This window comes from Anser cygnoides, chromosome 2, assembly GCF_040182565.1.
Source record: "Anser cygnoides isolate HZ-2024a breed goose chromosome 2, Taihu_goose_T2T_genome, whole genome shotgun sequence".
In the NCBI taxonomy this organism is placed as follows: domain Eukaryota; kingdom Metazoa; phylum Chordata; class Aves; order Anseriformes; family Anatidae; genus Anser; species Anser cygnoides.
Genome location: NC_089874.1, coordinates 111,077,787 through 111,095,641, shown reverse-complemented (window position 1 = coordinate 111,095,641; position 17,855 = coordinate 111,077,787). Strand labels below are relative to the sequence as shown.

General features: G+C 39.5%; 1 protein-coding gene across 27 annotated transcripts in view; it reads right to left on the bottom strand.

The window, feature by feature from the left end:
• Nucleotides 1–17,855, bottom strand: part of EPB41L3 (erythrocyte membrane protein band 4.1 like 3) — a 139,536-nt gene that overhangs the window by 14,491 nt on the left and 107,190 nt on the right. For 14 of the 27 annotated variants that reach the window (XM_048045807.2, XM_066992800.1, XM_066992801.1 and 11 more), the window contains exons 9-14: nt 15,100–15,252; nt 12,921–13,018; nt 11,570–11,745; nt 8,795–9,015; nt 4,849–5,415; nt 666–719 (exon numbers count right to left, since the gene is read on the bottom strand). In XM_048045807.2, coding sequence (XP_047901764.2) covers nt 666–719; nt 4,849–5,415; nt 8,795–9,015; nt 11,570–11,745; nt 12,921–13,018; nt 15,100–15,252 — 1,269 coding nt within the window. The remainder of the gene's footprint in view (nt 1–665; nt 720–4,848; nt 5,416–8,794; nt 9,016–11,569; nt 11,746–12,920; nt 13,019–15,099; nt 15,253–17,855) is intronic. The other 13 variants (XM_048045808.2, XM_048045827.2, XM_048045812.2 and 10 more) reach the window with 4 other exon arrangements.

Genomic DNA, 17,855 nt, shown 5'->3' with positions numbered 1-17,855 from the left:
TTAATTATGAAAGCATTATATACACTTCACTGGAGTCACACACGGTTGAATTTGCCTGCACAGTCTACATACTATGTTGTTGGATATGAAGCTTATCAGTACCAAAAAACTCATTTTTTTTAAATGTTCCGCACCTAGAGACAATACCTGCCCTACTGTTGGCAGTACACACATCTTTGAAGATGACACGTGAAATTAATCGCATTGAAAATTTTTATAATCTGAAAATACCTTTTTTTTTTTTTTTTAGAAAACCTGAAAGCTCTGCTTTACTTCCTTCCCCAACCTCCCTCTCTCAAACAGACTGCAGATTATAAGAGCAAAGTAACAAACAGCAAAAAGCAGGACATGACCTGGCCAGCCTTACTGCCCAGGTAGGTAGTGTTTGCGTGGCCAATGGTGCTACTATCTTGCTATCTGTGCAAGACAGCACGAGCTTTGCAGCTTCCAGATAAAATACCAAAATAAGATGAATCTGAAGGGTGCCCTGAAAACTCCGCTCGCCAAGGGAAGCTCTCGCGCTCACACGCGGACATGCACAGAGTGGGGTATCCTACACTGCAGGAAGAGACATGCATTTTAAGCACTCATGCCCAGTAGGGTCAGGGAGAGATGAAGCAAAAGGCTCTCCCCTTCACTAACTGGGTGCCGGGGACTGTACAAACCTCGGTGGCAGTGGTCTCACCATCAGCTGCAGTATCCGTCTGCTCACTGTCAGTCTATTTTGTTAGTCAAGTAACCAGGTTCCAGGAGGAAGGCAGGAATAAAGAATAAACCCATCTCATCAGTACACGTGGGCCACATGGAGAACTGTTAAATTCAACATCCCTGTGAACTGCATTAGCATTGCTTTTCAAACCACGCACAAGTCAAAGAAGCAAAATAAAAATGCTATATTAGTAAACAGAACAGACTCAGAGGAAGACTCAAGGCGTACTGTACACAGTATATGGCTTTACTGTAACAAATTTATAAGCCAAACAAAATGTTACAGGAAAAGTGTTATTTGAGTAGCAGATTTTATTTTTATTTTTAAGAAAGCCAGGTGGCTTGAAAAAAAAGAAAAAAAAAAGATATTTTCTAAACAAACTTTTCCTCCCATAATGTTTTTTTAAAGGATATTATTTATCAAGTTTTTGTTTTAGCCAATATATATTAATGGGTTGCTTGACTTTTTATCTGGAGGGGGAAAAGATAATGAAATACAAACAAACAAACAAAAAGGCTACTTTAACAGTCACCTGACTTTCAGCCCCTCATTTGTACAGAAGGTGTCTTGTCTCCACATTTATACACTATGAGGCTGTCTGCATTACCACGGAGTAGAAATAACCATACCCTCAGCCCACCTACTGCCTGCCTATGGAGTAAAGGTAGGTAGGGCTCAGATCCCACTTGGTTCCAATAAAGAGCAGCTGACATTGTCACCGATAGTAAAAAGAAATAAAACTGTTATTAAAAAAAAAAAATCAAAATACTTCTCATTCCATTTAAGAATATGGACAAAAGCAGGAGAAAAATAAAAATAACTCCCTCCCCCCCCCACAACAGTCACTAGGTACAAGTGATAAAAAGGAAACAAAGCACAGCATTGCACAGACTGATCTGTTCCTGCTTTGCTCTGGTAGCACATTGACACCATGAATAACATTTTAGTGGAGAACCCAAGTGTTGAGGCGTAAATAGACAGTCAAGTGTAGGTTACTGCAGGCTGAGAAGACAGCTCGAATGACAACTTTTGATGTTATACAAGCTTACGGAAAATTATTAAGTAATGAAAGGGCTCCCTAATGCCCTAGATTGGCACATACAAGTTGTTTTAACGTCAGTGAAAGCTTTTGTTTTGATTAGTGATTTTCTGTGGTTCTTAGATAATCTAAAGTAACACCAGCAGGCAATTTAAGGCCAGGACAATATATCTCATCCTCAAATCACATCAGTATGAAACAGGAGAAATAGGCAACCTTCTGCAAGACACGGATGATCAGTCTAAGTTTGAATTTCCTATCTTCTGTCATTTTCTGACAACTGCAATGGTTCATAAAACTTCTTTTTTTGATGTTTTCACTGCTTTATTCTTTATCATTCCTTTCTTCAAATAATTTGTATTACTTGTATGACAGGCAGAAGAATAAGCAGATATTTTGAACTATTGGGTAAGTGCACGAATGCAAGTTAGATGCAATTTTTCAAGTAATAACCACTCACTAGACAGACCACTTTTATTTTTAAATAAATCTGTGCTGCCAAAATACGTTACCTATCTGGTCAAGCTGCTTTCACTAAAGTGTTACAAAACGTTTCTCTGAAAATTGTTTCTTTATTAGCAAAGAAGCTCACATCTTTAAAACATAAATAACTGTATGGCAACATGAAAAAAAAAAAAAAAAACAACTATGCATTGTTGCTACTATTTAAAAAAAAAAAGGAAATAATAAACCTAAGCATTTGAAAAGAATTAAAAGATTTGTGTCAAGGCACTGTCATGTGAGTCTGGCACATACTGTGCACTTAAGAACTTGAAGTTGGGAATGTTAGTGAAAAGTCAATAGCAATGCTATCTACCAAGGTACCCATGCAGAAACTAATGAAATCAAAGTGGACAGATCCTGTCTCTGACTGCACAGACTCCCTCCACATGCACTGTTCAAGGAAGGATGGAGCTCAACAAGGTATGAGATACAGCCTGTAGCTCTTATAAGTGCCTTCGGCATCACTGTGTGCAGCATTTGGTGAGCTGGAAGCATATTTGGGGGAAAATTTCTTTCCCCATAACAGCAATGAAGTCCTAAATAAGGCATAAAACTCGGTTCATTGTAACATACATGTCTGCTAACAAGCCAATCAACAGCTGTGGAGCAGAAGTCAGAATTACTGGGTTACTGGAAATAAAGACTGTTGCAGAGCAGGGAAGGGCGAATTACGAGGCTTAGCAAGGCAGGTGCCCTCAGCAGCGGGGAGTAAGAAAGGTCGGGCTTGAATCAGAGAGGGGCTGCAGTGCGCTGCACAGCAGGCAGCCGCTGCTTGTGCTCGTGGGCCAGCGAGGGGCTGGAAGGGAAGAGAAAGCAGCTACCTCCTAAGATGTTGTGGCTGCACGTCCTGTAGCTTGTGATCATAATTGCTGTGATTTGTTTTGCCAATGTAATGCAGACATGCCCAAGTTTAAAACATACTCACTTTCATGCAATATTTTGAACAAGAAATACCCCCTGGATTAGGCACAAGTCTGTGTTGTCTCCCAGAATGCACTGCCAGAGTAATCACCGTCATAAAAAGGCTACACTAAAAAGCCTATTTTGTACATTTTTATGCTCAATACTTCCTAATTTTACTATGAAAAGAAATGCTTATTTCTGAAAGAAGAGCAGACAAATGCATTATATAAACACGGCCTCATTATTGCCTCTGGAGCTGGCACTGTATTAATGCTGCTATTGCTATTAGATTAATCCAAGTGCAGAGCTAATGCAAATTGAGACATAAATGCTATCTCAAAGTGAGGACATGAAATGAGACAGCAAAATTTTGGATGCTTTTTATCAGAAATTACGTATTATTACTTATTTGTTAGGCATTACGGAGCCAAAAGCATCTAAAGGCCATGTTTTACAAGGTAAATTGATGTAACTTTTGGCTTTCCATAAAAAGGAAATGAAATCCTGAAAGTCTTACAAAAACAGCAACGGCAGATTTCACAAATGTTTAGAAGCACAAGATATTTATTGAAACCAATAGTGCGATGGCACAGACAAGTGGCCCATACAGCTTTTACAAATGGCCAGCTGGTCTGCAGTATCTGATCCGGTGTTTTTACATACAAAGCAAAAATGTACTGGTACATTTGAGGATGAAGGAAAAAAGGAAAAAATGAGAAAAAATGAACTCATTATTTTATTCTGTCAATCGAGAAAAACAAGGTACCAGCAGAAACAGAGACCGGTTACTCTGTTCCTTAAACAAGCAGATTCCTTTTCTTCTTCTGGATATATTATTATGTCCATAGCTCTCAGAAGCACTATAGATTCTTCTTCTCCTGCCGTTGGTTTATCATCTGCCTGTGATAACCCTGGCAACTAGAGGCATTGATCTTGGCAGTGCTAATTTAACACTGCAAATGGTAAAGGGCCCATGTGGCATGCTCCCGTAACAACTGTCCTGGTCTGAACTCTCACTGATACATTGGATTTAAGTGTGGGAAAACAATTTAATCAGCAGCAGAGATGGGATTAAGGCTTAAAATCCAGATCCAGGTTCTGCTGGACCAGAAAGCCTCTCCTGGACATGTGATACAGTTGATGGCCTTTTGCAAAAAGCTGAGCCTGACTGAATTTCAAACACCCTTAAGTTGGTGAGGGTGCTCATTATTATTGACTGGCTATTTATGTTATGTAAATACATATACATGCATATGTAATTATGCATGAAATTGTACTTTTTCCCCACTATTTAGATGACTATTCTAACATGCCCTAGGATGAACTGATAGGAAAAAGGAGAGATCTTGGTGGGTCAGACACTGTACTTTAGAGCTGATAGGTGACAATTTGTTTAGCGCAAGTCACTTTGCATCAGCTGACACGGTTTGAACCAAGCCACTTACACAGTGTTGTGCCTAACCCTGGGCCCCAAGCTGCACTCCCAACACGAGAAAAAAAATAAAAAGAAAAAAAATAAGGGGAAAAAAATCAACCAAAAACAACCCCAAACCAAAAACCCCATTCCTTCTAACATATCAGCACAGACAGAAATGAGGCTCTGAAAGTAGGACCACTATTGCAGCAATCTAACACTGGTTAGGACTGAAGCACTGAACACGAAAAAGAGTGTGTTCGATGCCGAGGTACACACCTCTTCCTCTGAACTGTCACTCAGGTCATTGGCAAGTGAGGCACTCAAGGAGGCCGCCTTGGGCTCCAGGTAGCAGAGGCACATAGCCAGAGGAAAGGAGAGAGTGAGGGCATATGGCACTGAGAAAGAGGCAGAGAGCAGAAAGAAAAAAATGAAGAGGAAGCAAGGCACGAGGGAGGGGGAGCGGATGGGAAGGTAATGCTGCACGCTGGCAGGCAGGAGGTTGGTTTCGGAGAGGTTAGGGAGCGACAGGTAGCCGTCGTCATCCAGGAGAGAAGGGAATGACTCGGGAAGTTGCAAGGAGAAGGAAAACAAAGTCCCGCCTTTGCTGGCTTTTTGCTTATAGCCGAAACCCACGTCTTGCTCAGCGGAGCAAACTCTGCCTTTTCTGTCGGAGTCCGTCTCTGACTCCCCGTGCTTTGGAGCACCCTCTTTAGGCGACTCGCAACCTAATGACTTTTTTCGAGCGCTCTCCTTGCATCTCCTGCGAAGCTTTGCTGAAGATGCATGGGGGCCAGGCTGCGAGGATGGCGAGGAGTGGCGTGAGTCAGTGCCAAGCAAAGGTGGCTGGTGACAGAGAAAGAGCAGCAAACAAGGCGCAAAAGCAAAAGGACAAAAAGAAAACTGTCATTAGTTAATTTTCTTCCGTGATGATAAATAATATATATATATAATTATACACAGTACTTTAACACCACAGCTTTTCACTGAGTTAAATGTTGCATGTTCCCATGCTGCACACCACACGTATTAGTGAATAATGGTTACAGCTTACAAAAGGCAACTTCTCAGTTCAGCATTTGTCTAGTCATCTGTAGTACACAATTTAAATAAAAATCTTCATGGCCATATGTGGAGGTGCAGGTGCTGCCAATTTCCACTTTCTGCACAACTTGCTTCAGATCTTAAGGACCTTTCAAACGTGAAGTACATGGATAGCAACAAAGAAACAGGGGAATGTATTCCTAACACCAACAGTGCTTGTAATGCTGCCCTTACTCAAGTCATGAGGAGACAGAGTTGGGGTCAGATGCCTTGGAGAACCTCAGTAGTAATTGTTAAGACCCCAAAGGTTTTAAACTGTGTGCCCAAATTCCTGCATTGCAATGCTAGAACTAATCAAAACACATCCTGGTTTTGGCGGGGGTCAGAAGAAACTGTATTAGGTCGATACCTAGCCAAGCAGCATCTCCTTAGCCCACCTCTCCCCACTGCCCAGCCCTGCCCCCACTCTGTGCACCCCACCACGCTGGCCCCATGCATGGCCAAGCATCTCTGTAGTCAACAAGTGACTCTTTACCCCTAGGGAAGAGACAAAAAAGTACCCAATGCTTTTGCTACAAATTTTACTACAATGCAGAGTATCAACTACCAACAAAAAGGCTTTGCTTTAATGCACCATTTGCAGGGCATTCAACAGGTCTTTAAGATAATTCAAGGACAAAAAAAAAAGGTATAAGCAGGGATGTAACCCAGAAGAAGGGTACTCGCTTCTTGCTGACATACAACACACTCCCTAGCAGGAAGCCACAACTTTAGACACAAAAAAGCCAACAGTTGCCACCAAAATACCCTCCTACCATAGATTTTTCACAATGCTGATGGATGTTAGGCATTTTGGCCAAAGTCAAGTAGGTGCACCTAGGTAAAGTAACAAACTGGCTCTTTGACCAAACCGTAAGTACCTGAGTTCCTCCACTGCTCATCTTCCTGAGGAGCTTATAAAAGGCATTTCAATTGCACTCACACTCTAAGCTCCCACGAGCAAAATGACTTCAAAGCCAAAACTGCTTTTGTCTGCACAAGATGGTGCAAAATCTGAGCCAACAAGCTGGATCAGAGTTTTATACACAGGTGGCATCAATGCTACCTACTAAGCCTAACCTTTACCGGTTATACTAACAGTAGGAATGGGATTTCAGCCCAATATTTACATGGAGGAGATCATTCCCGTCCCCCTAATATTTTGCTTCTATCTTTTCTTTAACAGGAACAGGTAAAAAAAATATAATATATCTATCAATTCAGGCATTTTGCATTCCAGAACTAAGCAATCAAAATCAAGTCTAACTTCAACAAATACCTTCTTTGTGAGCTTAAGGCAGTAAATGCAAACCAAAATCTAATGCTGATGGACCCATAGGACTTTATGTGAGCTAAATACATAGAACTTCTTTTTATGTTGTAAAGGCAAAAAAGCCAAAGTAAATATCTTCTTTGCTAATGCAGACTATTCATTTATGGACAGCTTTGCAGCATTAATATTTAGAATAACTTCTGGTGCTTAAACACATAGGGATAAAACAAAGATAAAATGTCTTAGTGGAAAATCTGCAAACCTACACATATATCTTTAAACAGAAATGTGATTGCAAACTTGTCCTGTGTTTCTTGAGACCCTATTCTCTTTATAATAAATAACAAACTGTTGGCAGGTCCAGTAGAAGCAGGACTAAGATCTCTATATGCTTACAGGACTGAAGTTCTGTTAACAGGTGGTTTAAACAGAACCCACCTCTTGGGGGTTAAATTCATTCATTTGTGCGTGTTTAAGTACCATTTTAGGAAAAGTGTTTTCCTAAAAATAGCTCTGTTTCTAGCCATCAGTAAGGAACATATGATCTTTGAAATGCAGCTGAACCTCTCCATTGACCTAAATTAACAAACACTTGGAAGGGAATTAGTTTCTATTGGATTTTTTCTGCATATTTGATTTTCATCCATGTTTCTCCATGCAGAAACTAATGGAGTTTCAAGGAGACCCTAGTCAAATTTTACAAAGATTATTTTTTAATAGCACAATTGCAGCCCACAGTTTCAAAAGAAAATCTTTCTTCACCTGCAGTTTCAGTAATTCCGTTTGTTTCTGATTTTTGTACCTTAATTGCAGCTTTTTATCTGAGGATCTGTATCTTTAGCTCATTATATGTACCTTGTTATATGATAAGGCTAGAAGTTCAGGCTCTCAGATTTGCATTCATAAACAGTTTTCTGGGTATAAAGGTATACATAAAGTTTTTTCCTCATACATGAAGAGAGTAAATCTTGCACATTTAGCAAATGCATTCCACAGAACACGCTTTGAATGATACCCTAGATTCAATATTTCATATTTTTTCTCTTCAATGTATAAGAAACAGATGACATTTTACACTCAGTCTTTTCTGATTCTACCTTATTTCTCTTCACTATCTGTCTCTGAAATACAGCATCTTCTCTGTCCCTCTGATTTACTTTTTTAATATCTCAGTAGATGTAATCCACAGCTGTGTGTTTTATGTACATGCGGTGGTGGAGGGATTGGGTTTGGTGATTCACAAATCAAATTTAACAACTGAGTAGAGAATCATCAACAAAAACAATTTTCTTCAGTGAAAATTTCAAAATAGGGAAGTAAATGCTTTTGTAAGCCAGAAAAATGTTTATCATAGTATATTCATACCCAAAAGGAGAAAAATACTCATTGAAATATATGGAGGGAAACATACTGCTATGAGAAGGAAATGAGAAAAATACAATAGTTTAAAGCACAGAGCTATGTACAATGACACAGAACTACTTTGTTGCCCTGTCAAGAAATAGAAAACTTGATGCCCATACTAATGTCAAAGTACAACTGAAGACCAAAAGAGCAAAACATGCACTTCTAGGCTATTTTCTGGATATTTCATAAAGAACTCCTGAATGCTATGTAAAAAACACACTGATAAATGTGTTTGCTTTTCCAAAAGCAGTCCAAGGCAGGAACTGGCTTTTACAACATCATGCAAAAGGACTATACAAATATACAAATTGACTCAAGACATGTATATACATGTACATACAACTGTGTATATTTTATGTTCCTCTTACTGCATTAGGTATCTTCTCCCTCCCTAATCATTCTGTGCTCTCCAAGCACTCTCCAGGCAGGTCAGTTTAACAAAAAAAAACCAAAAAACTCTACCTTTGTGTCATGGCGTATTGCCGAGACTGGGGTGACTTCCTCTGCTCTTTTCTTTTTGCCCTCTTCATCATCTTTTTCTTCTTCTGCCTTTTTCTCTGGCGTCACAGTGGTTATCAAGTTGGTCTGAGAGATGCCCTTTGTTGTGGTGTACTGGCCAGTACCAACCTCTGCAGCAGACACAGAATCCTTCATGTATATTTCATGGTTTTCATTCACTGATGCTAAAAGCAAATATTTAGAGAGGGAAAGTCTGAAATAGCTTTTGCTGAGAAGCTGCATAAAATTAAAAAGCTGGGTTAGTAAAACATTCAGATATTGCTGAAAACACAACTATGTCATGTGTCAAGAAACCAGAAGCATGTGCATACATTTAAATAAACTGTTTACGTGAAATAAAGCATTTAGCTTTCATATGCATAAACATATATTATGGATGTGTATACACACATTACTGTAGCTAATGTGTGCATTACACAGTTGTTAAATGTTAGCAAGCCATTGCTATTGTAGTAAAACATCAGAGAAAAAATAATGCATTGCCATATATATCAGGCAGAAAACATACAGAAAAACAGCTATGACATCAGCCGAGGGGATGGAAGAGGTTTTTTTTTTTTTTTAAATCTGCCAGAATATATCAATACAGATCAAATGCAAGGTAAGTAATGTACTGTGTTGTAGGAAATGACAATATTGATGTAACACACACAATATCTGAAAATTAAGAAAGGTCATCTTTCTATTATTAAGTATTAAAGTCTGTCAGTTCAGTGAGCTCATTGTCCTAAAAAATTCTGGAAGGAATATTTTAGGATGTAAATGCTTAACAATTCAGCAAACTTAAATATATATGAAGGATTTTAAAATAAATAGTAAATTTACAGATAGAATGTAATCAACATATTAATGTATACCTAGATCCTGCTCTTCACTACTGTGTAACCGATTTCATATTCACCAGGACTATTCAAATGTGCAAAGTCACTTGGATGCGTAGCAAACCACAGGGCCAAGATCACAGTGTAATCATAATGCAGAACATTACTGGCATGTTTGTGTTACAGTAACAACATTAGTGAACAAATCATAAGCATTAATTAAAAAAAAAAAAAACTCTCTTCCCCATTTGCACTTAGGCAAATTAGCATAATAAAAACCTTGCAGAGTCTAACAAATGCTCAAGAAAAGCTTTCAGATATCTTGTCTCTTGGGTATGAGCTCAGGAGGTGGGAGAAAGCAAAACGAGTAGAGGGAGACATCTTGTTTAGATGTTACAAACAAAACAGTGCAGAAGGGTAATTTCTGCTTTGAGACACATGCACAGCAATCAGGTCACCAGTTGCTTGGTAACAAGCAAGAAGCACATCAGAATTAGAGGATTCCAAAATAATTAATGACAAGCAGCATCTTTAGGGGGAGAAAAGAAGGCTTGTCACTAGTACTTTTAAATCAAGGCTTTTCCCCCTCCCCACCATCAGCTCTATTCATCACAATTCATTGGTGATATTCTGCAGGAGAATCCACCTTTTTTAAAATCGTAGTGATGCTAAATTTGGTCTCAGTATTTTTTTCTACAAAAATAAATTGCAACCTACTTTTACTCAATAGCTGACAACAGTAACAGCTGATGAAGTAGCTGAGACTACATCAGATGTTGGTCTAATCTAAGGAGCAGCAGAACCTTGACTTCCATGAATCACGGAGAAAGAGAGGAGGAAGGAGGACCTACTGTTAACCTGCATATGTTACCTTCCATCTTACACCCTCAAAAGTGATGTACATACAAAGCCTGGTAGGACTCATCAGAGTGAGATACTAGGTAACAAGAAGCAAGCGTTATTACTCTATGAAGGGAAATCACTCATTTATGAATTTTAACATATACTTAAATGAAACACCTGTATAGGAAAAAAAAAAAAAGCCAAATTAAAAATAACAAACAAACAGTTATTCATGTAAATCCTGCCAAAGTGTTGAAGCCAGACTTGCTCCGGAGGGCAAGCCCAGTGTGACAGATTTGGGTACCTTGATCTTCTCCCAGGCTGGGAAGGGATCTGCAGGGGTGAGGCCAAGGAATGAGGCCCATGAAGAGTGGGCTCCCAATAACATCCTTCATGCAAACACTTCGTAACTGCAGTAGCAGTAAATTCAGGACATTATTTATCTGTATCCCGCTCATGGCTACCTGTGAGCCACCTTCCTGATGCCCCTCAGTCAGGTCTTTATCTGTTTTCTCCCTCCTGGAAGGGAGCAGAAGTCATGGGGCAAGGACTTGCTTTCCTGCTCATCTCTTTGGGGCTCCTCGGCTTCCCAAGTGGGACACAGCTCCTGAAAACTACTGCAGGCAGTCATTTAAAAAAAGGCTCCATGACAACACAGAAGATGCCTTGTTGAAAGGTAGCAAGCTTTGTAGGGGCACCTGATGCCTATCCCACTTCATCTGAGAGACTTTCCTGCTACTTTACCCTCTACTGCCTGGGTGAATGTTCCCGTTGCAAGGCCTCATGAACCTAATTTTGAAGTTCAGCTATGCAAACAAGTGTAAGTAGTGCCGCTCTTCCCACACAAGCTGTGTGCTGCACAGGTCATTAGGAGCAGAAGGGCCAGCTGTACTGACAGAGCCTCCGTTCCCGGTACGCAGTGAACGTGCAGGTACTCACATTCTCCTCTCAGCAGAAGCTCGAGGGATATGAGATTACAAGAGGTTTACATCTAATTTAAAGCAGTGACCACGGTGACTGTAACTTTTGGCAAAGTCAATTAAGAGGACCTTACCCCCATCTAAGCTGCGGGACATAGTATAACGTTTACTAGAAGACCGCTCGAAGTAAGGCGCGGGCCGGTCTATGAGCGCGCTGGCTCTTCTCGTCTGAGCCTGCGTCCTGCCGCTGTAGCGAAACTTGGAGCCCAGTGTCAGGAACTTCTTTGGAGGTGCTTCAGGTAGCAGGAGCCTAAAAGACACCAAGACATATAGGGATTACTCCAATTCCTCCACAGATCAGCTTACTACTTCTGCAGAGGGGAGAAGACCGCTGCTGCATATCATTAGCCACTGGGAGCTGTGTCTCACAGGTCTGAGACACACGCGCTGAGAAAGGGATCAAACAATGCTCCACATACAACATCACTTAGCGAAAGTGCTAAGACCACAGGGCCATATCCATTCACAGAGATGCAAACATTTTTCAGGTCAGAGCCTTCCTACCCTCTGTATTATGGCTACAGCGTTTGCTGAAGTTTGCTCCATTCTCCTACTATGGAGTTTATGCTCTAAAAATTGATTTTCCATGAAAAATCAGAAACAAACAAAAAATGCACAATCTCTTTTTAGATATTGTGATACTAAGATAGCATTTCATACGAATCTACAGACAACTTGAACCAAAAGTTTTAAGAAAGGAGAGAAATTCTTCAGTCCTCCCAAACATCTTGAGAGGGAAACACTGGACACTCTCTCATGCCACTGAAAAGCTTACCATTTTGGGTTCTCATTGCTAAAAATCTCTTTGCTGACTACCTCAGCATAAACTAGTTACTGCATTTATTCCACTATCCCAAACTTTTCTCAGGTCTTCATAGATGTCGAAAGCATAGCTGCTTATGCATAGTTGCAAATTTCCTCAGAAATATAAAAATTACAGCAATGGATTCCTTATTCTAGGTGACCAAATATTACACCACTGATTACTGTCTGCATTTTTCATATGTAATTAAGTCAAAATGTTTCTCTTTTTTTTTTACATGTATCTCCCAGTATGCATACATATATATATATTAACACATATCTCCCAGTAACTTTCCATACAAGTTGTTCTGCCTATACAAGTTTAGAAGAGTCCTATGACTTTTTAAGTATAGTGACTGACAACATCATGGCACAGATAAAACAAAACAATCAATTAGAATCATATGGTGATTTTAAACATTCAGTATCTAATTGAAATACTATGAAAAATTTGGGTGAAACATTTCACATTTGTAAGGAGCAATAATCTTTCCTTCTCTGCTCAGAGGCACCTCTTGATCAAAATGACAATTTGCTTTGAAGGGTTTTGTCTCTGCCAACAAGATTGGTTTTTTTTTGTTGCATTTTATGGCACACCTTTAGGAAAAGAAATCGACGTACCTGAAAAATGTATGGTGTTCAACACACACTTTCCATAAGCGCTTTGCGGCACGATGATTTGGCAACTTAAACCCAATAGTGCTTTCAAACTGCTCAAACTAGGTGGGAAAAAAGAAAAAGTACACATTTGATGCTGTGCATCTATATTTAGATAGTATGCACAGGTACACAGGTTCATCTTCATTTTCTCTGTCTATATAATCTCTTTACAGTCTCATGTATATAACCGTATATATACATACTCCACAGACTACTTTCTGGGAAGGAAGCTGTGAGTAGTAAACAAAGGCAGCTTTCAGGGATTGCTTTTTTTTTGGGAAAACTTAGATAATGAGGAAGAGGTTTTTGATGCTGACAGTGATGTTTTACGCACTGTAGTAACAAAGAGATCAGTTAAGACTTGGGAGATTTCTGAGGGAAAAAAAAAAAAGCTAACAAAAACATTTAAGTGTTTTAACCCTGTTGTCTTAACTTCACCAGTTTAAAGAACAGTAGGAAGCCTGATAATAGCCTGGAGGGGAGCAATAGTCTTCTGGGACTGGTCTGGTCTCACACAGCCCTATATTAAGGAGAATTACAGTGAAAGAACTAGAGTTAGTAAATCACAGTATTTTTAGCTAATTTAGCTACTGGGAAGGATGAGAAAAGGAACAGGTAATTGAAAGAGTTGGCTGGGGACACTAAGTGACCTCTTTGGGTTGTGCTGCAGATTTGTATTCCAGATGCAAAAGCTGTGACAGCTACAACTGCTGTAACATGTTGATGGCTACATGCAGATAGCTGAGTAGGTGAAATAGTGTTGCTGTGATTGGGGAAAGGTAGGCAGAAGGGCACTTGTAAGGAAGCCTGGATCTCTACGGGAAACTGACAGAGCAAAACATGGCAGGAAACAACAAAATGATAAAGATGATAGAAGCAACACATGAGATGGTGAATCACATTATCATCAAATGTGATTTGAAACGGACTGCATTGATCATTTTGCAGAAGTAACTATGACCTGGTCACAGGAAGCTACATACCAAGACCAGCAGAGCTCAGTAGGAAATCAATGGTGGGGAGCTTGACTGCAGGCATTGGGAAGGAACATCAGTGGCTATTCGTTTTGGTTTTTGTCTTTTAAATTAAATTCAAGACTGGGAAGTTGGTGACTAAGACTGTGTCTGCTGTGAGGCAGAGGATGTAGGTTTGTGGATTTTGGTTTACAGCTCTACAACTGCTCAAGCCCTGATGCTGGTGGTGGCCCCAGTAGATTTCCCAGGTCAGTTATGAAGCCAGTACTGGAGACATTGGCTCAGGACTCCCAACTACCATATTGCATTAAGGGAGAAATGCCAGTCCTCAACCAGGTGATTTCTGTCCTGCTATATAGCTCCAACCTCTAAAATGGATATATATGGATTTTTAATCCACCACAGTCCGATTACTCTGCCAGCAGTTCAAATGGAGATCCTTTTGTTTATGATGATCTTGAACTCTTCCTGGGATTTTTGCTAAGATTTATCATCTTATTTCTGTGAGTGCACGCTCACCACATGAGGTAGACAGACACACGTTACCACTGGTGTATTTGCTATGCGTGCGGCTGAGCCACGAGAGGGCACTCATTGTACGGGATTTCACATCACTTTCTTCCGTGTTAGAACATGAGCTCCTACGAGCCTGGAAGGGCTAATGCATGTAGCTACTAAAAATGCTGAATGATGGATGCTGGACTCCATTTTTATGAGCCTCCAGATTTCGACTTAGACCCCAAATTTACTAATCTGCTATGCTTATAAAATTTGGTATGGCCTGTTTGCATCTTACTGTGCAAGATGAATAGACACTAATTTAATATACAACATGTTGGTGGATAACGAGCACTCCATGGATAAGCAATATGTTACTTAAATGCCCAAAGTATTCATAACATGGATTAGCTTTTTGCATGCAGATGACCATGTTTACTGTTTACATTAGTTCATGGATGTAAACAGAAAAACACCAAAGAAGATTTTACCTGTATTTTAAATAAAGTATTTACCTACTCTTTCCTAAGAAAATCAGCACAAATTAAAAAAAAATATAAATGAAGAGGAATGTTAAAGGGCTGTAAGACATGACAAATCAACAAATCAATGAGAACACAGGTTTTTGGAAAAGGTTCGTTCACTGAAGAGTTTCAGGTTGCCCTTACCTCCCCTGGTCGGATTTTGATGTAGAAGTTGTTCCTCTTGTAGGAGATTTTCAGAACCTTTGGCCAGGCAAATCTATTTATTCTGAGTCGGTCTCGATATATTAAGAGGCCGCTTGCACAAACTCCTAACATGATTTCCACTCCTTCAGAATCCTAGAAAAGCAAGCAATGTACTTTGTTGAATACTTCTCTCTTCAAATCCAATAGTACTATAGATTCTTGTCTACTGTGCTTCTGTCTGAGCTACAAATCTTTAATGCGTCAGCTACAGTGACCTTATTTCTGAGAGCTACACTACTCATTGACTGCATTCATGCAAGTAATAGTAAGGTTGGGCAGGATCAGAACCTGAGTGTCGTGGAAGTTATTTCATCTTTTAGAAAGACTCCAAAAGGAGGGGGTTTCACTTTAGGTGGTATTAAAATAATGATATTAACCATATAGAACTCTTTAATTACTTCTTAAGGTCATTAGGATAAATACAAGATTGAAAGTAAGTAGGACTGCATACACATTTACCAGTCCCAGCATCACCCATTCTCCATGACTTAACCTTGTGAATCATACAGATTTTTTTCTCAAAGTCAATCTTCAGTCTCAAGCCAATCTTCAGTGTTTACCATCACCACTAGCCTGTAAATTTTTTTTTTCATTTAGCTAAGTACTAATAGTTCGAGAGAAAAGAAATGTCCACCTTAAAGCACATAGTTCTCTGATAATTATTTTAAAATAACTTAATGTTGTAAAAGTCAGCTATGGAGATGTCATCGTATGATAATCATAAAGTGAATTAATATTTTTCTGCTATTTTTCCAAACATTTTTTAGGCACATAGTGAAAATTTAATTACATTTTAAGATGAACACAAAGGCACACATGATCAGATGAAAAGGCTACAGCACAGCTTGAATTAAAAAAAATAAGGATGCTTTTAAAGTCAGAGACACAACAACAAATTAGTACCACAAGGTCACTCCAGTGTTAAAAAAAATATGTATCAATAAAGGATGTATGTTCCAACAATGATGGTATAACACCCCAAAAGACATCTTTTTTTCTAAATAAAGCTCTCATGTGATACCATTGTGAGGTACTGCAGAAGAGAGAAAGTTATTTTTTTCAGCAGACTTCAGTTTTACAACTTCCTAAGAAAAGAGTAATGTTTAAATACAGTGAATACATTTTTAAAAATGAAGTCTCATTGTCTGTGATCACACTGACTGGAAAATGCTTGAAACACGCACATGCTCAAATATGGCATGTAGCTGCAGATGAAAGGGGCTGCTTCTTTTGGTATACTTTCTTAAAACCTTGCTGAGAAATGCTTCCTTTCTTCCTCCCCACCTTTGCAGCAGACCTCAATCCATTCAAGGCTTCTTTTGTGTTTTTTGGTGTCAGACACTGCTTTTCAATGTGATACTACTGGCGTAAAACAAAACCCGAACGAGGAGAATTTGGCTGTTTTTCAGGAGCCATGCAGTTGCACAGAACACAACGCTCTTTGCTCTGACGTCTGAGGCACAAGATGCTGAGCTGCACATACCCATAGCTCTGCATACGAATGGGAGGTTTTGTCAGAGTGCTGACAGCCCAGAGGACAAATCTATCCATCTGAACACATTCTTAATTGTAGCCCTGTGCTAGGTAATTGAGAGCTAGTTTTAACAGCAGTTGGCAAGTCCAGCATCTGTTGAGTAACTTGGATACCTGCACAGCCTTAATGAATTGACGTTGACACAGAGACATCTGCCACTGCACGACTTCAAAAAGGCATCCATAGAGACGCAGGTCCCACAGCCTGATACTATCCCATCTCACCAGCAGACCTAATTAAAACCAAGTGCTGCTTCTCATGAAGATTCTAGTTTTCCTACTTTTAGCTCAGTTTCCAAGATTATCATTGGATTTCTTACTCCACAGACAGACCCAATTCAGTTACCAGCGCAGCTTTCTCTATTAAGAACATCACTTTAGAGAGAGATTGGCTTGACTAAAACTTTGTTTGCTCTGAGTCTTTCAATATGAAGAACAGAAAAGTAAAACTAGACACTGATATTTTGTAGGAAAAAAAAAAAAAAAAGGTTACCTAAGGACACCCTGTCTTAAATTTCACAGCCTTTCTCCAGTATTCTGAAAAATACTCAGGTCTTAATGCCATGCTATGTCAAATTTTCGGTAATGAAGCCTGTAACATATTTAGAGCAGGAACTCACTTTGTTGCTGTTCTGCAGATTTCTTTGTGTTGGACAAAGGGTGTTGAAAAAAAGCTACTGAGTGACATTCATCAATCTGTTTTTATCTCTGTTCCAAATGTGCCTCAAGATTTTGTACCTATCTGCAAGACACAGGAAAAGCAGTGGCATGCTTCCTGGTCAAGTGCTGCCCATTGAGCCATACCCATATTTTTCATTTTCAGTGAAGGCAATTAACAGAACACAAAAGATTACCTTGAATTCTGTAACACACATGCACAGTTCCTATGAAATGCTCCAGGGACATGGTTGCATGCCCTTTCAAGATCCAAGCTGCAAATTTATCTCAGTTCTTGAAAGGATCTGCTGCAGCATAAAAACAGGCTCACAGCAATTTGACCTTTACAGGAAATGCAGTGCTCTCCACAGCTCAGAAGTCTTTGTTCAGTACTCATTGTCAAGGATGCTTGCTAACCTCAGAGATGTTAAAATCCCTCAACCTTACTTTGAAAAGTGAAGAAAAATTGAAGAGTGAAGTAATTATTTATATGGAGAAAAAAAAAA